The sequence below is a fragment of the Aythya ferina genome (genome assembly GCF_964211825.1).
Source record: "Aythya ferina genome assembly, chromosome: 2".
Taxonomy (NCBI): Eukaryota; Metazoa; Chordata; class Aves; order Anseriformes; family Anatidae; genus Aythya; species Aythya ferina.
Genome location: NC_140297.1, coordinates 112180179 through 112196056, shown reverse-complemented (window position 1 = coordinate 112196056; position 15878 = coordinate 112180179). Strand labels below are relative to the sequence as shown.

Sequence of the window (15878 nt, the reverse complement as noted above, 5' to 3'; positions counted from 1 at the left end):
AGCTATCAAACTACTGCAGTTATCATGGTCTCTTTAGATATATCAACACTCTTAAAGCACAAAATGAGTAAAAATATGTTCAGTCAGCCTCAGGCAAGCACCTGCAGAAGAAGTCAATGCTGTCAAAAACAGATGTATTGAAGAGTTCTCTGATAAATGAAAAACCTGTCTATTGTCTGCTGGTGTAAATCTCTCACTTAAGGCTACCTGGCATTTGCTAATGCACCTGGCAAATTCTATGTGGTGCTTATAGCAATTTATTGCTTATGATTTTTTAAAAATGCTTGCTTTTGTTTAACACATTTCACATTACAGAACCTACTAGTGATGACAAACAACGTGGCTCAACATATTATGTATTTTAAACACAATTTGCTGCCCAATTTTAAGAGTCTGGCAACCTTATTGAGGGCTTATAAAAAAGATGGAATGACTTTTGCTTGGGCAGATGATGACAGGACAAAGTGGAATGGTTTTAAACTAAAAAAGGGTAGATTTAGATTTGGCTTTAGGAAGAAAGTCTTCACTCTGAGGGTGCTGAGGCTCTGGAACAGGTTGCCCAGAGAAGCAGTGGATGCCCCGTCCCTGGAGGTGTTCAAGGCCAGGTTGGATGTGTCCCTTGGCAACCTGGTCTGGTGGGAGGTGTCCCTGCCCATGGCAGGGAGTTGGAACAAGGTGATCTTTAAGGTCCCTTCCAACCCAAGCTGTTCTATGATTCTATTGGATCCAAGGAGATTTATTTTTTCTAGCTTAGTATGTTTGCACTTCAGAGCTTCCACCTGAACAGCCACTTTAGTCTTTCAGAACTTTAGACAAGTGCCTATGAGCTTTAATTTTTTTATTTTTTTTTTTAATCTTACTAAATTTTCTGAATTCATAGAAAAGGCTTCTTTCATCATTGTCACTTACCTCCTAGCTATATGGTATTAAATGTGAGATTAAAGATAACTTACATTTCTCATTTCACTAAAAATAAAAGAATGCTTTTGGATATGCTCAGTAAGGGAAAAGACTTTCGTTCTATAGTATTCACTATGAAGATGTTACTGGAGGTTTGGTAAATAGTCACATTACAAGTGCCTGGGGATCCCCCAGGTGATCAGCAGCGCACCTTTGTGTTTCAGCAACTGAGTCAGAATTGGAATATTCAGTTTATTAAAAAAGGCAATGTTTGGTTTTGGTTTGTTTTCTCTCCCTTCCCCTCCATTTGGCTTCTCATGACATTTTACGTTACCTGTTTGTATAAGGGCAAGGACATATCCGACAGGAACCCTGAGTGGCATCTCCAAAATAACCATCTTTACAGCGTTCACATTTTTCCCCAGCAGTATTGTACTGGCAGTTCTAAAAAAGGAAACAAATAAGAGAGTTAACAGTGCTTTCCCACTCAACAAGGCTTTATTATTATTTAATAATAATTATAGGAAATTTACACAGAGGATATGTTCTTTCCCTTCCACATAATTAATTTTTGTGTGTTTTCGTTGGTTTGTTTTTTTCTTTACAAACCAAACTACTTTTGCTTTCTCTATCACGATAGATTGATTATAATTTTTCTCTAATTGTAGGAAGTACATTTTGCTCACCACTGTGGAAAAGCAACAGATAAATAAGCAGTACTAAACACATTTTAAAAGACATTCAATCACATGCATGGTTTGTTAATGAAAATTGCCTTGATACACTGTAATGATATTTCAGTGGCGTCCAAGAAAAACGTCACTGTTTAAATGTGACTTTAAATTTTTCATATTAACACTAATTAGAAGTCAGATCTCATTTAAAAGCAGGCAATGAATTGAACCCAAATGCATTCTTTAAAATCCCACAAAATTACTATCAAAACTAATTATCTTTGTAAATTCAGATTGGAAATGAATTTCATGCACATTTCCTAATGTACATGTAGTTTGTATTTTCCTGGAATAACTCAATAAATAATGAAAAGCAGAGAAGAATTGAAGCTAATAAAACTGAGCTACTTTTCTATGACAAAACTGTTCCTAAAATATGATTCCCAACATTCTTATTCCTGCATTGCCTGACTGTCACACACGTTTATACATTATGGGGAGAGGAGAAGCAAGTTGCTTTTGCTTTACCTAGGGAAGTGCTAATTTAAAATAGAAGCTGTTGAAATACATTTTGAGCAGCCATGAAAATACAGTGTAGATAACATCCACGGGGTATTCATGTTCCCTAAATCTACAGCTGAAGAAAACAATGTGCAGCAGACTAACTCAGCGTCCCACAGAGCTGAGGGTTACTAATGAAGTAAAAGTCTGAAAAAAAAAAGTGTAAAATTGGCTGGAAGCTGTCATTGAGCAGACTGCAATGCCATTGCAGGAACTCTGACTTAAAGCTCTGCCTGAAGGCCCCACTCCTGTGATTTGCAGCACGAGGGCATTTTTCCTACAATGAACAACAGTTCTGCCTCTCCCATCTCCTCTTGTACTACATCTTCCTCCACATTTCTTTACATCCAGATTCTCTCAACCACATCAACTGCCCTTCCACCAGTCTCTTCACATAGTAACTCGTAATTTGTTTTGGTTTTGGTTCAAGAATTAATTATGTGGCTCAATTGTGAAAGAACAGGAAAAGCTACAGTTCACATATGAGCCAGGTAACTAGGGAAAGCAAAAGAAATACAAGGGGCTGCATCCCCTATCCTAACAAAACAGGCAGAGGGACTTGGGGTTGTTCAGCCTGGAGATGAGAAGGCTCTGGGGAGACCTTATAGCAGCCTTCCAGTACCTAAAGGGGGCCTACAGGAAAGCTGGGGAGGGACTTTTTGTCAGGGAACGTAGTGACAGGACAAGGGGGGATGGCTTTGAACTAAAAAAGCGTAGATTTAGATTAGACATTGCGATTAAATTATTTACTCAGAGGGTGGTGAGGCACTGGAACTGATTGCCCAGAGAAGTGGTGGATGCCCCATCCCTGGAGGTGCTCAAGGCCAGGCTGGATGGGGCTTTGGGCAACCTGGTCTGGTGGAAGGTGTCCCTGCCCATGGCAGGGGGTTGTAATTAGATGATCATTAAGGTTCCTTCCAACCCAAACCATTCTGTGATTCCATGAAGACGCCATCCATTTAAAAATGCCTATAGCCATTGAAGAAATTCCACATATAACTGAAAAAAGTTTAAGGTATTTCACAGGTAAGCCACACTGAATGTGCCATGGTGTTCCTCTAGATACATATCATAAAAAGAACAGAGAACATAACCCAGTACTCCCAAAGCACCATGGAATGAAGCCAGAGCAGCAACTCCCTCACACTACGTCTGCTGGGGCTTAGCCTCACCAAGCCTTCCATGGAGGCCATCACTGGGGAGAAGCTGACATGAGAAGAAGGTACTGCTCCAGGTGAGGAGCAGGAATCAAAAGGCCAGGCTTTACACTTTGGATACGAAACCTGACAGAAATTTGATGGCTCTGTGCTGGAAAGCCTTGCTGCCTTCTCTGCACTACTACAGGCCTTTGCTTGATGGCTCCTATAGAGAGAGAAATTTGCTCTTTATTAGATGGAGGCTCATTATGGAAATACAGGCCCTCCAGGCTTTCATTTTTCACTGCATTATCCTGAATGACTTTGCTTGCCTTAAATTTTGTCCCAGGGCCACGAGTTGATTTAGCTCTATCTATCTGAGAGTTAACGCAGCTGTGAGGAGGGGATAAAGAGAAACCTAAACCATCTATTTCATGAGGCAAATGTGAAATTTGCACTTTTCCAGCTTTATAATTTTCATCTGAAGTAAAACGTCTTCATCTTTGTAGCTCTCTTTCAGCACTTTCCTGTCATGGCCTGCCCTGCCTCAGCAAAGCAGCAGACTGTAAGTCATTCCTGAGAATGTGCTGAATTACTTTATTGCTTGCATCGCAGCGCTAGGGTTGGTTGAGACAAAGTCGAGGGGAATTACGTAAGGCCCAGGAATGCACCGCAGGCAGAATGGATTCAGAACGAACAAGGAAGAAATAGAAGAGAAAACAACTCATGAAAAGATTTTGGCAGGGTTCTTGTTTACACAGCAAGTGAAAAATTAGTGAAAAAAATTGAAGTGGGAATTTCTTCCGAGCAAACTGTTTAAAGAAGTGTCATGGACATAAGCTAGAGAAGCACAGTCGGCCAAATGTCACACTCCCTTGCTACTAGGGCTAAGCAGCTCCCATGAGGCTGCTTTAGGTTTAGTATGGTATGTCAGGGAGCAGACTCTGCCCCACTGTATCTCCTGTAACAGCTGTAACAGCTGACATTTTCAAATTAATCTACCTTTTATCCTCTTTATCTCATTTTATTTACTCTGCTATTTTTTAATCCACCTAGCTGTAAATTTAGATTAGCGGACATTTACTGATGCTAATTAAACAAGAGGTTCTGCAAAGACTAAGCTATGCATGAATACACCGTTCGTCAGCACTGGCAAACCCTAGCATATATGTGCAAAACTAAAGACTGCATATGTGACGGTAAGCGCCCACGTTTATTATAAGTAACTGCAAACACTTACATATGTGCAACTTTGGTGACTTTTTGTACTGTGAGTTAACAAAAATTAAAAGGGAAAGAAGGAAACAAAAACAAGGGCACAAATTGTTCTAACCACCCACAGTTATGTTAACCATACAAAACATGAAAGTTTATACAATTCATGCTCCTTAACAGCATAAGATACAGAGAATGAAGCATGGAAGGAATATTTTAGTTGCTAGGAATTTAGCAATGCTGTACAGTCCATACTGCAATAAGGTATGTGGTTTTGTTTTTTTTAATCCCTCATTTTTTTCAAATACATTTCCTGAATGTTAATATTTACTTACAAAACATTTTCCAGTACCATCCTGGCACCTATTTGAATTTCCATTGCAGTTGCAGGGGACACAGCGTCCAGTAAATACTCCTTTATTCTCACGATAAAATCCAAGGCCACATTCCTAGACAGTAAACAGAGAGAGAAAAAAAAAAAAAGAAAAAAAGAAAAAAAGTGAGTGTTGGTGGAAGGTAAATTTTACAGGTTATAAATTGGGTATTTTGAAATTCTTTGCCATTTCCAAGGAGTAGTAGAGATGTACATTTCCTGACAAGCTCTTCTACACCCATATTATTGTTTAAGTAGTAAGTATTTTAACTCAGAAAATGTCAGTGAAGAATGGAGGTAAAGAAGCTTGAGCCTAAGCATCTATCCTTGTGCTCTACATTTTGTGGTATGGGGATTTCATCATTTTTACTTTAACCTCTGAGCAGAACACATTTCCTGTGGCTATGTACAAAGATGTAGAAAATGACTTTTAAACCACACAAAGAGATTTGTTCCACACCACAGTATTCTCAGAGAAGAACATATGGAAATCTCACATATTAGCTAGTGGTTATATGAAATCTTGATGTTAATTTAACCACCGTGTATTGCTTGGAAATACTTCTAATGAGGTATCTTTTACATGAATTCATCATGACTTCCAAAATAAGTCCACCTGGAGCTATAAGAAGCCATGCTTAGACAGAGAGCGAGATGATCTTACAAAACATACAGTGGTCTAATTTTTAAGTACAGGCTTGTCCCAAAACCCCAGGAAGCACGAAAAGAATGTTCAGCTATTGAAAGCACACAAGCAGAAACACAGCGTGTCAGATCAAAGTTGGGTTTAAACAGGGGGTTGAACCAGAGGATGGAACATTATGAATGAAGCAAGAGACATTCAGTTAGCCTGAACCACCTAGGTATTAACTAATATGTTAAAGCCAGATTTTTGCTTGGCATGGGGACAGAAAGTACAAGGGTAGGGCAAGTACAAGGAATTTCTCCTGGGCATGGAGCCTTTCCATGTAAAGACCAGTTCAAACATTCATGCTCACACTCTCTGCTAAAGACCCTCTTAGGACATCGACCAAAAAATCCCTCTATTTCCTAAGCTCTTTTTCACTAGTTACTGAGCTGGCATGGTGCAAGGAAGATGAGAGGTTGTTTGAAAGTGAGACAACCTGCCTGAAAGTGGCTGGGCTCCCCGTGAAGCAAACACCTCCTAAATACTTGCCTCAGGCAACGCAGTTCTGCACTGTACCTATGCCTTGCCTGTAACTCACACTTAGAGGCTGGCCTGAATGACATTCTGTAAACAAGTGAGAGTTGAACTTGAAGACTGTAAACCTTTTCTCATAGCAATTGCACCACCAAGACCAATGGGATTAATCTGAAGCATGAAGGGTTTCCAGGACAGTGCCTCAAATCTTATGGCAGGTGGTTGAAGCGTAAGTATTCATGCAGGGACAGAAATAATCGGTAAATTTATCAACGACATAACTACCAGAGGAAGGGGGAAAAAAAAAAAGAAAAAAAAGAAAAAAAAAAACACCAAACGCCTCCTCCAAAGCAGATCCCAAAAGGAATTTTGAGTTATTGCTGTTTAAACAACAGTTGCTAGCAGCATCTTTGCTTTCTTCACATATGGGATAAATAGAAAAAGAAACATGGGCAGAATACCAATAACATCAACAGCTCTTTTTATATTGACTTTAATGTGAGCACGGACTTTATTTAGAATAGGCATCCTCACTTGAAATTTTTCAGATATATTTTTAAACGGGAGAGTATGTTCCTTGAACAACAGGGAGTCGGTATACCCTGCTTCTAAAGAAACCAGGGCCTGAAATACATAAACAGCATGACTAAGTAAAATACAGGTTCTAATATGCATATAAATTATATTTACCAAAAGCCTCTTTTTATGAAAGCAAAATGAATCACTCATTTCAGACAGATATCAAAATGTATTTGAAAAAAAAATCTATGCAGGTTTTTTTTTTTTTTTTTTTTTTTTTAAACTTGTGTTCTTTTTAAACTTGAAAACAACACATTTGGAATGTGTGGGCATGTTGTTTTCAAAGAAGCATTCTTGATACTGAGAAATTTATTCCATATAAAGATAAAGCTCTAGAAACTTTCAAGTGCTTAGGAGTTCAGCTGATCGTTTGCAAGTAAACAACAATTTAAAAGAATCTTCTTGCACTTACTTTTGTTAGCAAAAGACTCTGAGATAAAAGACTTGTGCTATTGCCTTTATATTAAGTGATGTATAAATTACTATAAAAATGGTTCATTTAAAAAAAGAGAAGGAAGGAAGCAAGCACGGAAGGGAAAATGAATAAATTACCTGTCTTAGGTAAAAATCCCTTTGAACTTGTTGCTGTTGACTTCTCTCCTGAAGATGAGGAAACAATAGCCTCTGCTGCATACCCTGTGCTAAACTACACCCCATAGCTACTAAAGTGACAACTAGCCATCCTACATTCTTTGGCCCCTGCGTTTGGGCCATCATTTTACTTCAGCTCAACTGTTAACATACACTATTCTTTCACTATTTACACGTTCCCTTATACTCCCCCTTACTCTCCAGCTTCTGACTCAGATTAATGAGGCTATGTGCTGAGATGGGCCCCACCTTTAAACTTTATACGTGAGTCAAGTTGTACAGCACACATTACAGTTCCTGGAGTTAACAAGTAACTCCGCAGTTCCTGTAGCTCAATATATACCTAACTTAGGGTGTGGCAGGCATCACCTTCTCCCCACCTAATGCAGTCAGACAGAGCTAGATGATTAGCACAGTAAATCACTGCCTGAGTAATACTGCATAAACATACTGCATAACCATGCTACCCAGGTTACTGTCTTGATCACTTCCTTTGGCTATGTATTTTCATCAGTTTATGTAAAAAATAACCCACCTTAGTTTAATATAGGCAACATGTTGAAAGCAATGGGATGGCAGTATGACCTTCAGTCAGTTCTCATCAATTTGAACATGGCAAAGAACACCATGTGAAAAGTAAGTTTCTAGAAATATTTCCAAAATGACTTTTGACACATGACAACTGACCACCCTGAGCAGTGGATGCACATGGGAGACATAAACCAACTGTGAATGTTTTGTTCACCATCTCTGCAGCTACTGTGGTCTAGGTATTATTCTTTCATTCTCTTTTCAAAAATGCTTGCAAGGCTAGCACAGCAATTGCTGCTTTATCCTTCAACCATTTTCTGAGAGAGTAATTCTTCATATTTTGTGCACTTTGTACACTGCTTACCTCTCCATTACTTTATTCTGCTGTTTTGGGTACTTACCATTGGAACAGTTGAGCTCTAAGCTAAGCAAAGCATCAGCCAAAAGAATTAGAGCTAGAGGAACAGCATCAGGGATGGGATACACAACTAAGGCTAGGATTTCACCATAGTAATGGTATTATTTTGCAATGTTTACATTATCTTTCATAAAAATATCTCCAAATACTTTGAAAAATATATTAATTTCAGCTTTGAAACATTTTCCTATAAAAATAGGAAAAGTGTTAGTCAAGTCTATCAGAATAGGAAAGTATTCAGTACTATCTTGGTTTGGGTTACTTCCCCTGGATCTCATTATAGTGCCTTAAACATGCAAAATGACATTTATAGTTCCACAAAGGCAATCAAGAGCTGAATAACCTTACTGTGCCTTTTAGACAGTGAAAGTGTTTGAGCCATCAAAAGTGCACACACTTAAAAGAACCGTGTAAGTACCTTAATAACTAGCCTGTTCCTCTAACTAAACCAGTATGTATAGCTGTAGGCAAGACAGAAGGTAATGGTGAAGTACAGAGGCAAACATTTCCTACCTGACATGAGTCACCGGAATACTCTGGAGGGCAGGAGCAAGTCTCTACATTGTATGCAATGCTGCCACTTCCTGTGCTGGTGGTTACTTCCAGCCCAACCTCACCAAGGGTTAATCGTTGAGTCTCCGTGAAGTAGAGGCCTCTGATGTGTAAACCATCTAGTCTAGACAGGATTATCATCAGTTCTTCCCTGGATACCTGGTTATTGCTGCTGGCGTGTCTGAAGTTTCCCTGCACATTAAGGATACAAAATGAGCACAGCTCTGCAGTTTCTTAAAAAGAGAATGTGCAGAGCACACAGGATGCCAGAGAAAGAGGGGGGAAAAAAACACTTTAGGACCTCTATAGTCCCAAGTGATGTGGGGTGAACCAGATGTCAGCAAAATAAATATAATGAATGTAAACAAAGGCAGGAAAAGGAACAACGAGCAAAAAAATGGTTGTATTCTGTACTTTGCAAGGTACGTATGGTTTTGAGGTATCAAAAAGTGAAGAAGCATTTAGGTTCTTCTTCAGTCATCCAAATTTCTTTGAGGGATTACCAACTAAAATTGCTTTTATTTTTAAGAGTAACTAAAATACTAGAAATCCAGTCTTGAAATCTGCCTTCACATGCTTACAAGCTACTAATACACATAGTGTAACTGAAAATATAATTTAGCTGGAAGAACCATTGATTTATATATATATATATATATATATTTGGCCTATAGATGAGGCAGAAATAACTTAGTTTGACTTTCTGAGCACACATTTAAGGCAGGAATAATCCATGCTAATTTAACTCCCCTAAATGTTGGAAACCCGTTCTAAACTAGGCACCTGGACTCCTTTGAGAGTCAGAGGAAGAAAACAGATAACAATTCATTCCATCCCTATTAAGTACACATTTGGGGCTGTGATGAGTCATATTCCTTTGGTGACTGATTCAGTATTACTCCACTGTCTCTGGAGAGAATGCTAAGGACTAGGTTGGACAAGATGCCTAAATTAGAGGTGCTAAAATTAGGTGGCATGAACCAGAACCTAGGTTCAGCGTGACAGTAAAGAGAGAAGAAAATGTGGTCTATATTTATGGTCTATAGTACTGAAATTTACGTTCATTAACATTATCCAGTATCTGGTATTTATTCATGTATTGTCTGCGCATCTTTTTTTTTTTTTTTTTTAAATGTACCACAGGGAAGAAAAGTGAAGGCCATTCCATTTTCATTTCTTACCTCAACTAACTGCACACGGCCATAATATTGACGGTCAGGCAGTGGGTTGTTAGGATCCACATAAACAACTTCCATTTGCTGGCCCTATGTAAGAATGAATACATAATATTAAACCATTTCATCACATTTTATGGTAGTGTTCGCATGCAGTTCATTTGAAGAAGCACGTTAATCCTGTTATTTGGGGAATTAAACCCAAGTAAAAGTACCTGTATGTCATTTTGTAAGCACTGTGTTTTACTGTCAGCAGGGTTTTCCCTGCCTTTGCCTTTTAAACAACCTTGCTTGCATATAAAACACAAAGAGAATTAAATTAATGCTTGCCAGTTTTCACAAGAATTAGCGTAGCTTCTGAGTAAAAACATTTTTTATATTTTCAAAGAGTCTCCTTTGCTGTCCTCACCTTCTTTTTAGAAAAGGAGATGCCTCTTGATATCATCTTTAAGAGCTTACTTACCTTGGAAATTTTTGACTGACACAAGGAGGGGAATAAAAACAATTCTGGGCTGAGGAACACTCTTTGACCTTACATCCTAGTGCACAAATGACTTTGGATACCAGTGAAGTATCTCATGAGGCATCTTTCCCAGAATCCTAGAACACTGAATTAATATTTTTGATGTGCTCAAGAAACAAAACCACCCTCTTGGGAATGTAAACAATCGGTAGAAGTTTCTAAGTTTCACCATACATAAAATGCATTTTTACCTCAGTCTATTCAAGCCTTATGATTATCTTTAAATTTATGCCGAAGAAAATTCTCAAAGAAAATGAGATAAATTAAATATGGAATCAAGGACATATTTTGCATAGCCGAGGCCATACTTGTTGCCAAGTGTTCAAGACATTAATTAATATTTTTCCACAGGTGCATTTTACAGGGAAAATTCTGTTTTATCTTTTCATTTGCTCTGAAGTCAGTTATGCTTAATAATATGTTACTTTGGCATCAGAGTGAGGTGTGTTGATAGCTTTGAGCAAAATGCAGTAAAATCACTTTTGTAGAAATGTAGCAAGTTGCTATAAAAGTTAAGCACACTTTAGGAGCAAAATTTGCCACAGTTGTCAGGAAACAAAAAAATCATGGTATTGCCTGAAAGAAAATACAGTATTTCAAAACTTACTGTTAGTAGTATATCAGGTTTCTTATCCAGTAGAACCATGCCTTCACTAGGTAAGCCAAAAGATTTCACTTGGTAACTTAGGAAGCCACCATATGAAGAAAGCTGTAATAAAATGCACCCAATCAGATCAGTGACACTCTACTGCACTGTTGCTTGATATTAATATAAATTTGTATTCAAGTTTACTCCACCTTAATACATTAATTCTTTAGGTTTTAGACCAAATATGTGTTGCTTGGAAGAAGTTCCTTTTTAATCTATTTACTTTGTGTATCCAACATCAGTCATATACATGACTAGTCAGGCATTGGGACGGGTTGCCCAGGGAGGTGGTGGAGTCACCGGCCCTGGGGGTGTTCAAGGAAAGGTTGGATGTGGTGCTTGGGGACATGGGTTAGTGGGTGACACTGGTGGCAGGGGGATGGTTGGATCAGATGATCTTGGAATCCTTTTCCAACCTTAATGATTCTACAATTACTTTTTGAGTAGTACTTACTACTGTTCTCTGGGTGGTTACCGGCACTACTTTTTTTTCCATACTTTAAATGACACCATCTGTGTTGTGGAGAAATCACACATTCACATGAATGCTGTTCTTCCCCAGGCCCCACAGAACAGCTTTGGCTCATCAAGAGCAGACATCAGACTGAGAATGATATTGGTAGTGTATACCCCATGAACAGACATGAATAAAAATAAAGTAAGACTAAGCATGTTTGAAAGGGGCTCTCACTGCCCAGAATTTTCTCAGCTTACTGCAAAAAAGAATCTCATCAGGAAATCTTTGTTTCACTTTCTGAAGGACAAGAGTTTTACTGGTATCAGCTCTATTGGGCCTTAGCCCCAGCGAAATAAACACACTGCTGCATAAAACTAAGACTGAGGCAAGCAAGTTTGAATCATTTGTCAAATAGCTTCCCTGGGTTGTGTATGAGGGATTCAGTTCAAAATATGTATAGACAAAATCATGCTCCAGGAACAGCCTGAACAGTTCTTGTTCCAAGAAGAGTCTGTCAGCAAGTGCTAGGTGAGACACAAACCTTGAAGAAGCTACTAAGTGCCTCTTGTGGCTTGTTCTCTCAGTGCCCATGCAGGACCCTCTGCAGTCTTTGGGGACAGAGAAGATTGAATTCAAGAAAGTCCTATTTCCTTTACCAACTTATCATGGAGCAATCTTTAACACTTCAGATTTCCCTTTCTCTCTTGGATTATGGGAGAAAATATCGTAGTCAAGTCCACTATATAAATTAGAGAAAATTTTATGCCTGAAGTGTATATAGGCAATTTACCGTCTTCCCTTTGGAAGTGTACTCTCCATAAAGAAAATTAAGGATAAAATCTTCCAGGCACTTTGAATTGGAATGATCGTCAGAAGAAGCACTTACCAGAACTGAAAATACTTCACTAAATCATGATTTTGTCTAATAAATGCTACATCACTAGCTGTAAGGGAAATCTGACTGATCTGAGGGTCTACAGAGGTGAGAAGTTAGCTTAAAAAGAAAAAAAAAAAAAAGGAAAAAAAAAAAAAAAGGGCCAAAACTTCAGTTGAAAGAGCACACAGCAAACAGCTAAGCTAGAACCAAGTGTTTTGCCACAGACACATTACTTTGTTTTGCACCCTTTGCTGTTTGCCCTTATAGCTTGTGCTTGTTTTGGCACAGAAAGAACTGCTTTGTCAGGTTCCAGTGTTCTGCAGGTAAACATCACCATTTGCTCTGTTTGTTTCTATGTATTCTAATGTATTACAAACAAAACACAGAGATCTCTGTGAAGAGAAATTTGTTCCTTGGATCACAGGGCTGTAATTAAAGCTACTCACTTTTGCCAACTGCATTTTCAAAATGATAATTTGGAACATCGGTTATATTTTGCCAACACAATCAAAATGATCCTGTATATTTTTAAAAAAATATAAGAAGAATCAAGTTAGAGCTCATTTCCTGTTTACCACACATTTTAGGACTGTGCCATATGATGAGCTGTTATGGTCGTGCTTTTTTCTGAAAGTTTTGGGGAAATGCAAAAACAATGGTATTATCAACTGCCCTCTGTATTCTATATGTACAGCATTTATTTTCTAACATTAAAAGTGCTCTACTAAACAGAATGTTAAAATACACAGGAAAAGAAAATGGGGGTTATGTAAACTGAATTTGTCATTCACTGTTAGTTTCTGCACTGCTACACATTTTATATTTGATTCCCTTTTAACTTTGTAAACAGAGAGAGGAAATAAAATATATTATGCTAAGTATTATGTTGCAATTGAACTAGTTAAAATGCTGAAGATAATGGAAAATAGCATTTACGCTCATCATATTGAACAATAAAATGAATGACTGGTGTATTTATGAGCTTGTAAAACTAGCATCGAGATAGCATTTCTTTAGTTAGTTTTCCTACTGGAGTATAGCTAGCATCTACTAAAATACACACTTGCACACAGGGCATGGTAAAAGTAGGATCAAACAAACTATTTAATTTACAGTGTTGTTATTTTAAATAAAAGCAAATCTTGACATGTCTGGTTTGACAGTGTGACATGCAATATAAAAATCAGCGCTGTTCTTAACAGTTGTGTTTAAGAAGGCTATTGACTGCTTTACATTTTGTTATGGGAACAATAAGAAGTTCTTCTGGTTTGACATTACAGTAGATAAAGTATGACTTATCATAAAGTAACTCTGGAAAATTATTTTTTGGCATTGCAGCAGGAGACTCTATAACATAAGCAAAAAAAAAAAAAACAACCTAACTAAATGGGTCATTCAACTGAAAGATAGATCTCTGAACTATAGCTCCTGACCATGCTCCTCACATGAAGATCTCCCTGGCACCCACAAAAAAAAAAGAAGTATTAATTCTGTTTTCCTGGTTATAGTTTTAACCTTCTACTCAGAAGTCAAATGTTGTGATTCCTGGCATGTCAGGAAAGAGAGAGAAGACTCTAGTCAGGGGAGAGGGAAAAGTATCTAACAAAGACTAGGAGACTCTTTATCAACAATGCTGACAAAAACAAATTCATTTTATTGAAACAGTCGAGTTAGGTGTCATTTACCTTCTCTCCCAGGTAAGATGGTGGTGCTTTCCAGTACAAACTATGCACTGAAGTAGGCAATTCTTGAACATCAGCCACTACACTATTACTGACTGGATTGAAAGTGACTGGAATATCAATATTTCCATCCATTGCCTCCAAGCGCCAGTTCCTCATGTCCACAAACTAAAGAAATAAAGGAAATTAAAGTTTGTTTCATCCTTTATTAAACTTCACCAACACTAAGGAACGGGGGTAAATTGTTCAGACTGTAATTCCCTAAACATGAATTCAACCCCTTTAAAGGCAGCCCAAAGCCTTTGTCAATGGATGTTGGAAGGATCTCAAAACAGAGCTTAAGAGGGACAGATGTGCAAAAGCTACCTGGGATGCCAGCATTTGAACTAAACTCTGTCTTTAGTCACATGAAGACATGCTGCTTCTGGAGGTGACTGGGAATTATGTACATAAACCCAAGGACACAATTCGGAGCTTCATTTTTTACATCCATTCTAAAAATCAAACCAAAGACACTAACCTGAAAGACCTGATACCTGTTAGTGATAGGTTACATGGGAGGAAAGGGACATTGCAGGATATTTTGGGGGAGGCAGGCAATGTAGCCTGATATTCTGGCTCTTTAATAATGCACATTTTATGTTCTTGGCTCTTGTTTTGTTAAAGACCATACATCCTATTATTTGTCAATATGCTGGGGAAAAGAAAGCATAATGCATACGTACCTGAACAGCTCTCAGAACCACAGCACAAAAAGACAAATATGTTTTCAAGAACACTCTTTCCTAAAGACAAGTAAACTCTAAATGAAATCTTCCTAAAACCAATGGAAGTTGGCTACTGACTTCACTGAGGCCAGATTTTCATCTTTGCTTGTAAAAAATACAGTGCCATGATCTGGATTACATCTAGTCTATGTCTAATCCTAAACTTAAACTAAGGTCAACATCCATCATTCTAGGGTGCTACTTCTTTCTTCTCTTTCTCTTGCATTGTTTCAGACAGTTATTACTTTTATTTATTCATTTACTTATTTACATCTTCAATCATCTTACCTCATTTCTACCATTCATTCATGTTGCTAACATTTTAAAGTCTATCTTGACTTCTACCTTTTCTCACCCTTGATAGTATGGTTTTGTTTGTTTGTTTTACAGGGACAGAAGAAGGACAATTTTTACTTCTCTGTGGAACCCGCCACACACTTCTTAGGTTTCAAGACATACCTGTGATGTAGATGTGAAATGACATGTGGGTTTATCAAAGCATGATGAATGAGACCATTGACTTTAATTATGAACCAGTGTCTGAAGATAAAGCACTAGATAGCTAGCTTAATTTCAGTCCAGCTAGCAATCTGTAAGCAAACAGGTGAAAAGGGCCATTTCTGCTGATGGGCACATTCAAACTACACCTAAGTCCTAATGATGCTGCACCAAAACTGCACCATTACTTGCGAATTATTTCCCATCCTTCACAACTAATAAAATAACAATTCGAATTTTGGAAGAACATTGGCATTTCCATAATGGAGTAAACGTAGGTTCGTGACAGCAAAGAAGAAAACTAATGAAAACACCTTGGTTCTACGACGATTTGTGCTGTGACAGTCGCTGGTTGCCCCAAAACAAAAGCAAGTGGTGCATCCCTTGGGATTAGAAGGGTCCAGATAAAATGATCCTGGTCGGCAAACACTGCAATCTGCACCTTCTACATTCTCCTGTCAAAACACAGTTGAAAGAATTCTCAGAGTTTTCCTTTTGGTTTTGTGAGGCCCCCAAAGCCTTCTGCATATAAATATTTAAACATCTGGAAACATGAAT

General features: G+C 38.1%; 1 protein-coding gene across 2 annotated transcripts in view; it reads right to left on the bottom strand.

Annotated features, from left to right (window-relative positions):
* LAMA3 (laminin subunit alpha 3) overlaps positions 1 to 15878 on the bottom strand; it is a 111764-nt gene that overhangs the window by 31273 nt on the left and 64613 nt on the right. For both annotated transcript variants that reach the window (XM_084509363.1, XM_084509364.1), the window contains exons 36-42: positions 15635 to 15775; positions 14059 to 14223; positions 10998 to 11099; positions 9874 to 9957; positions 8654 to 8884; positions 4822 to 4935; positions 1235 to 1344 (exon numbers count right to left, since the gene is read on the bottom strand). In XM_084509363.1, the coding sequence (XP_084365489.1) occupies positions 1235 to 1344; positions 4822 to 4935; positions 8654 to 8884; positions 9874 to 9957; positions 10998 to 11099; positions 14059 to 14223; positions 15635 to 15775 (947 nt within the window). The remainder of the gene's footprint in view (positions 1 to 1234; positions 1345 to 4821; positions 4936 to 8653; positions 8885 to 9873; positions 9958 to 10997; positions 11100 to 14058; positions 14224 to 15634; positions 15776 to 15878) is intronic.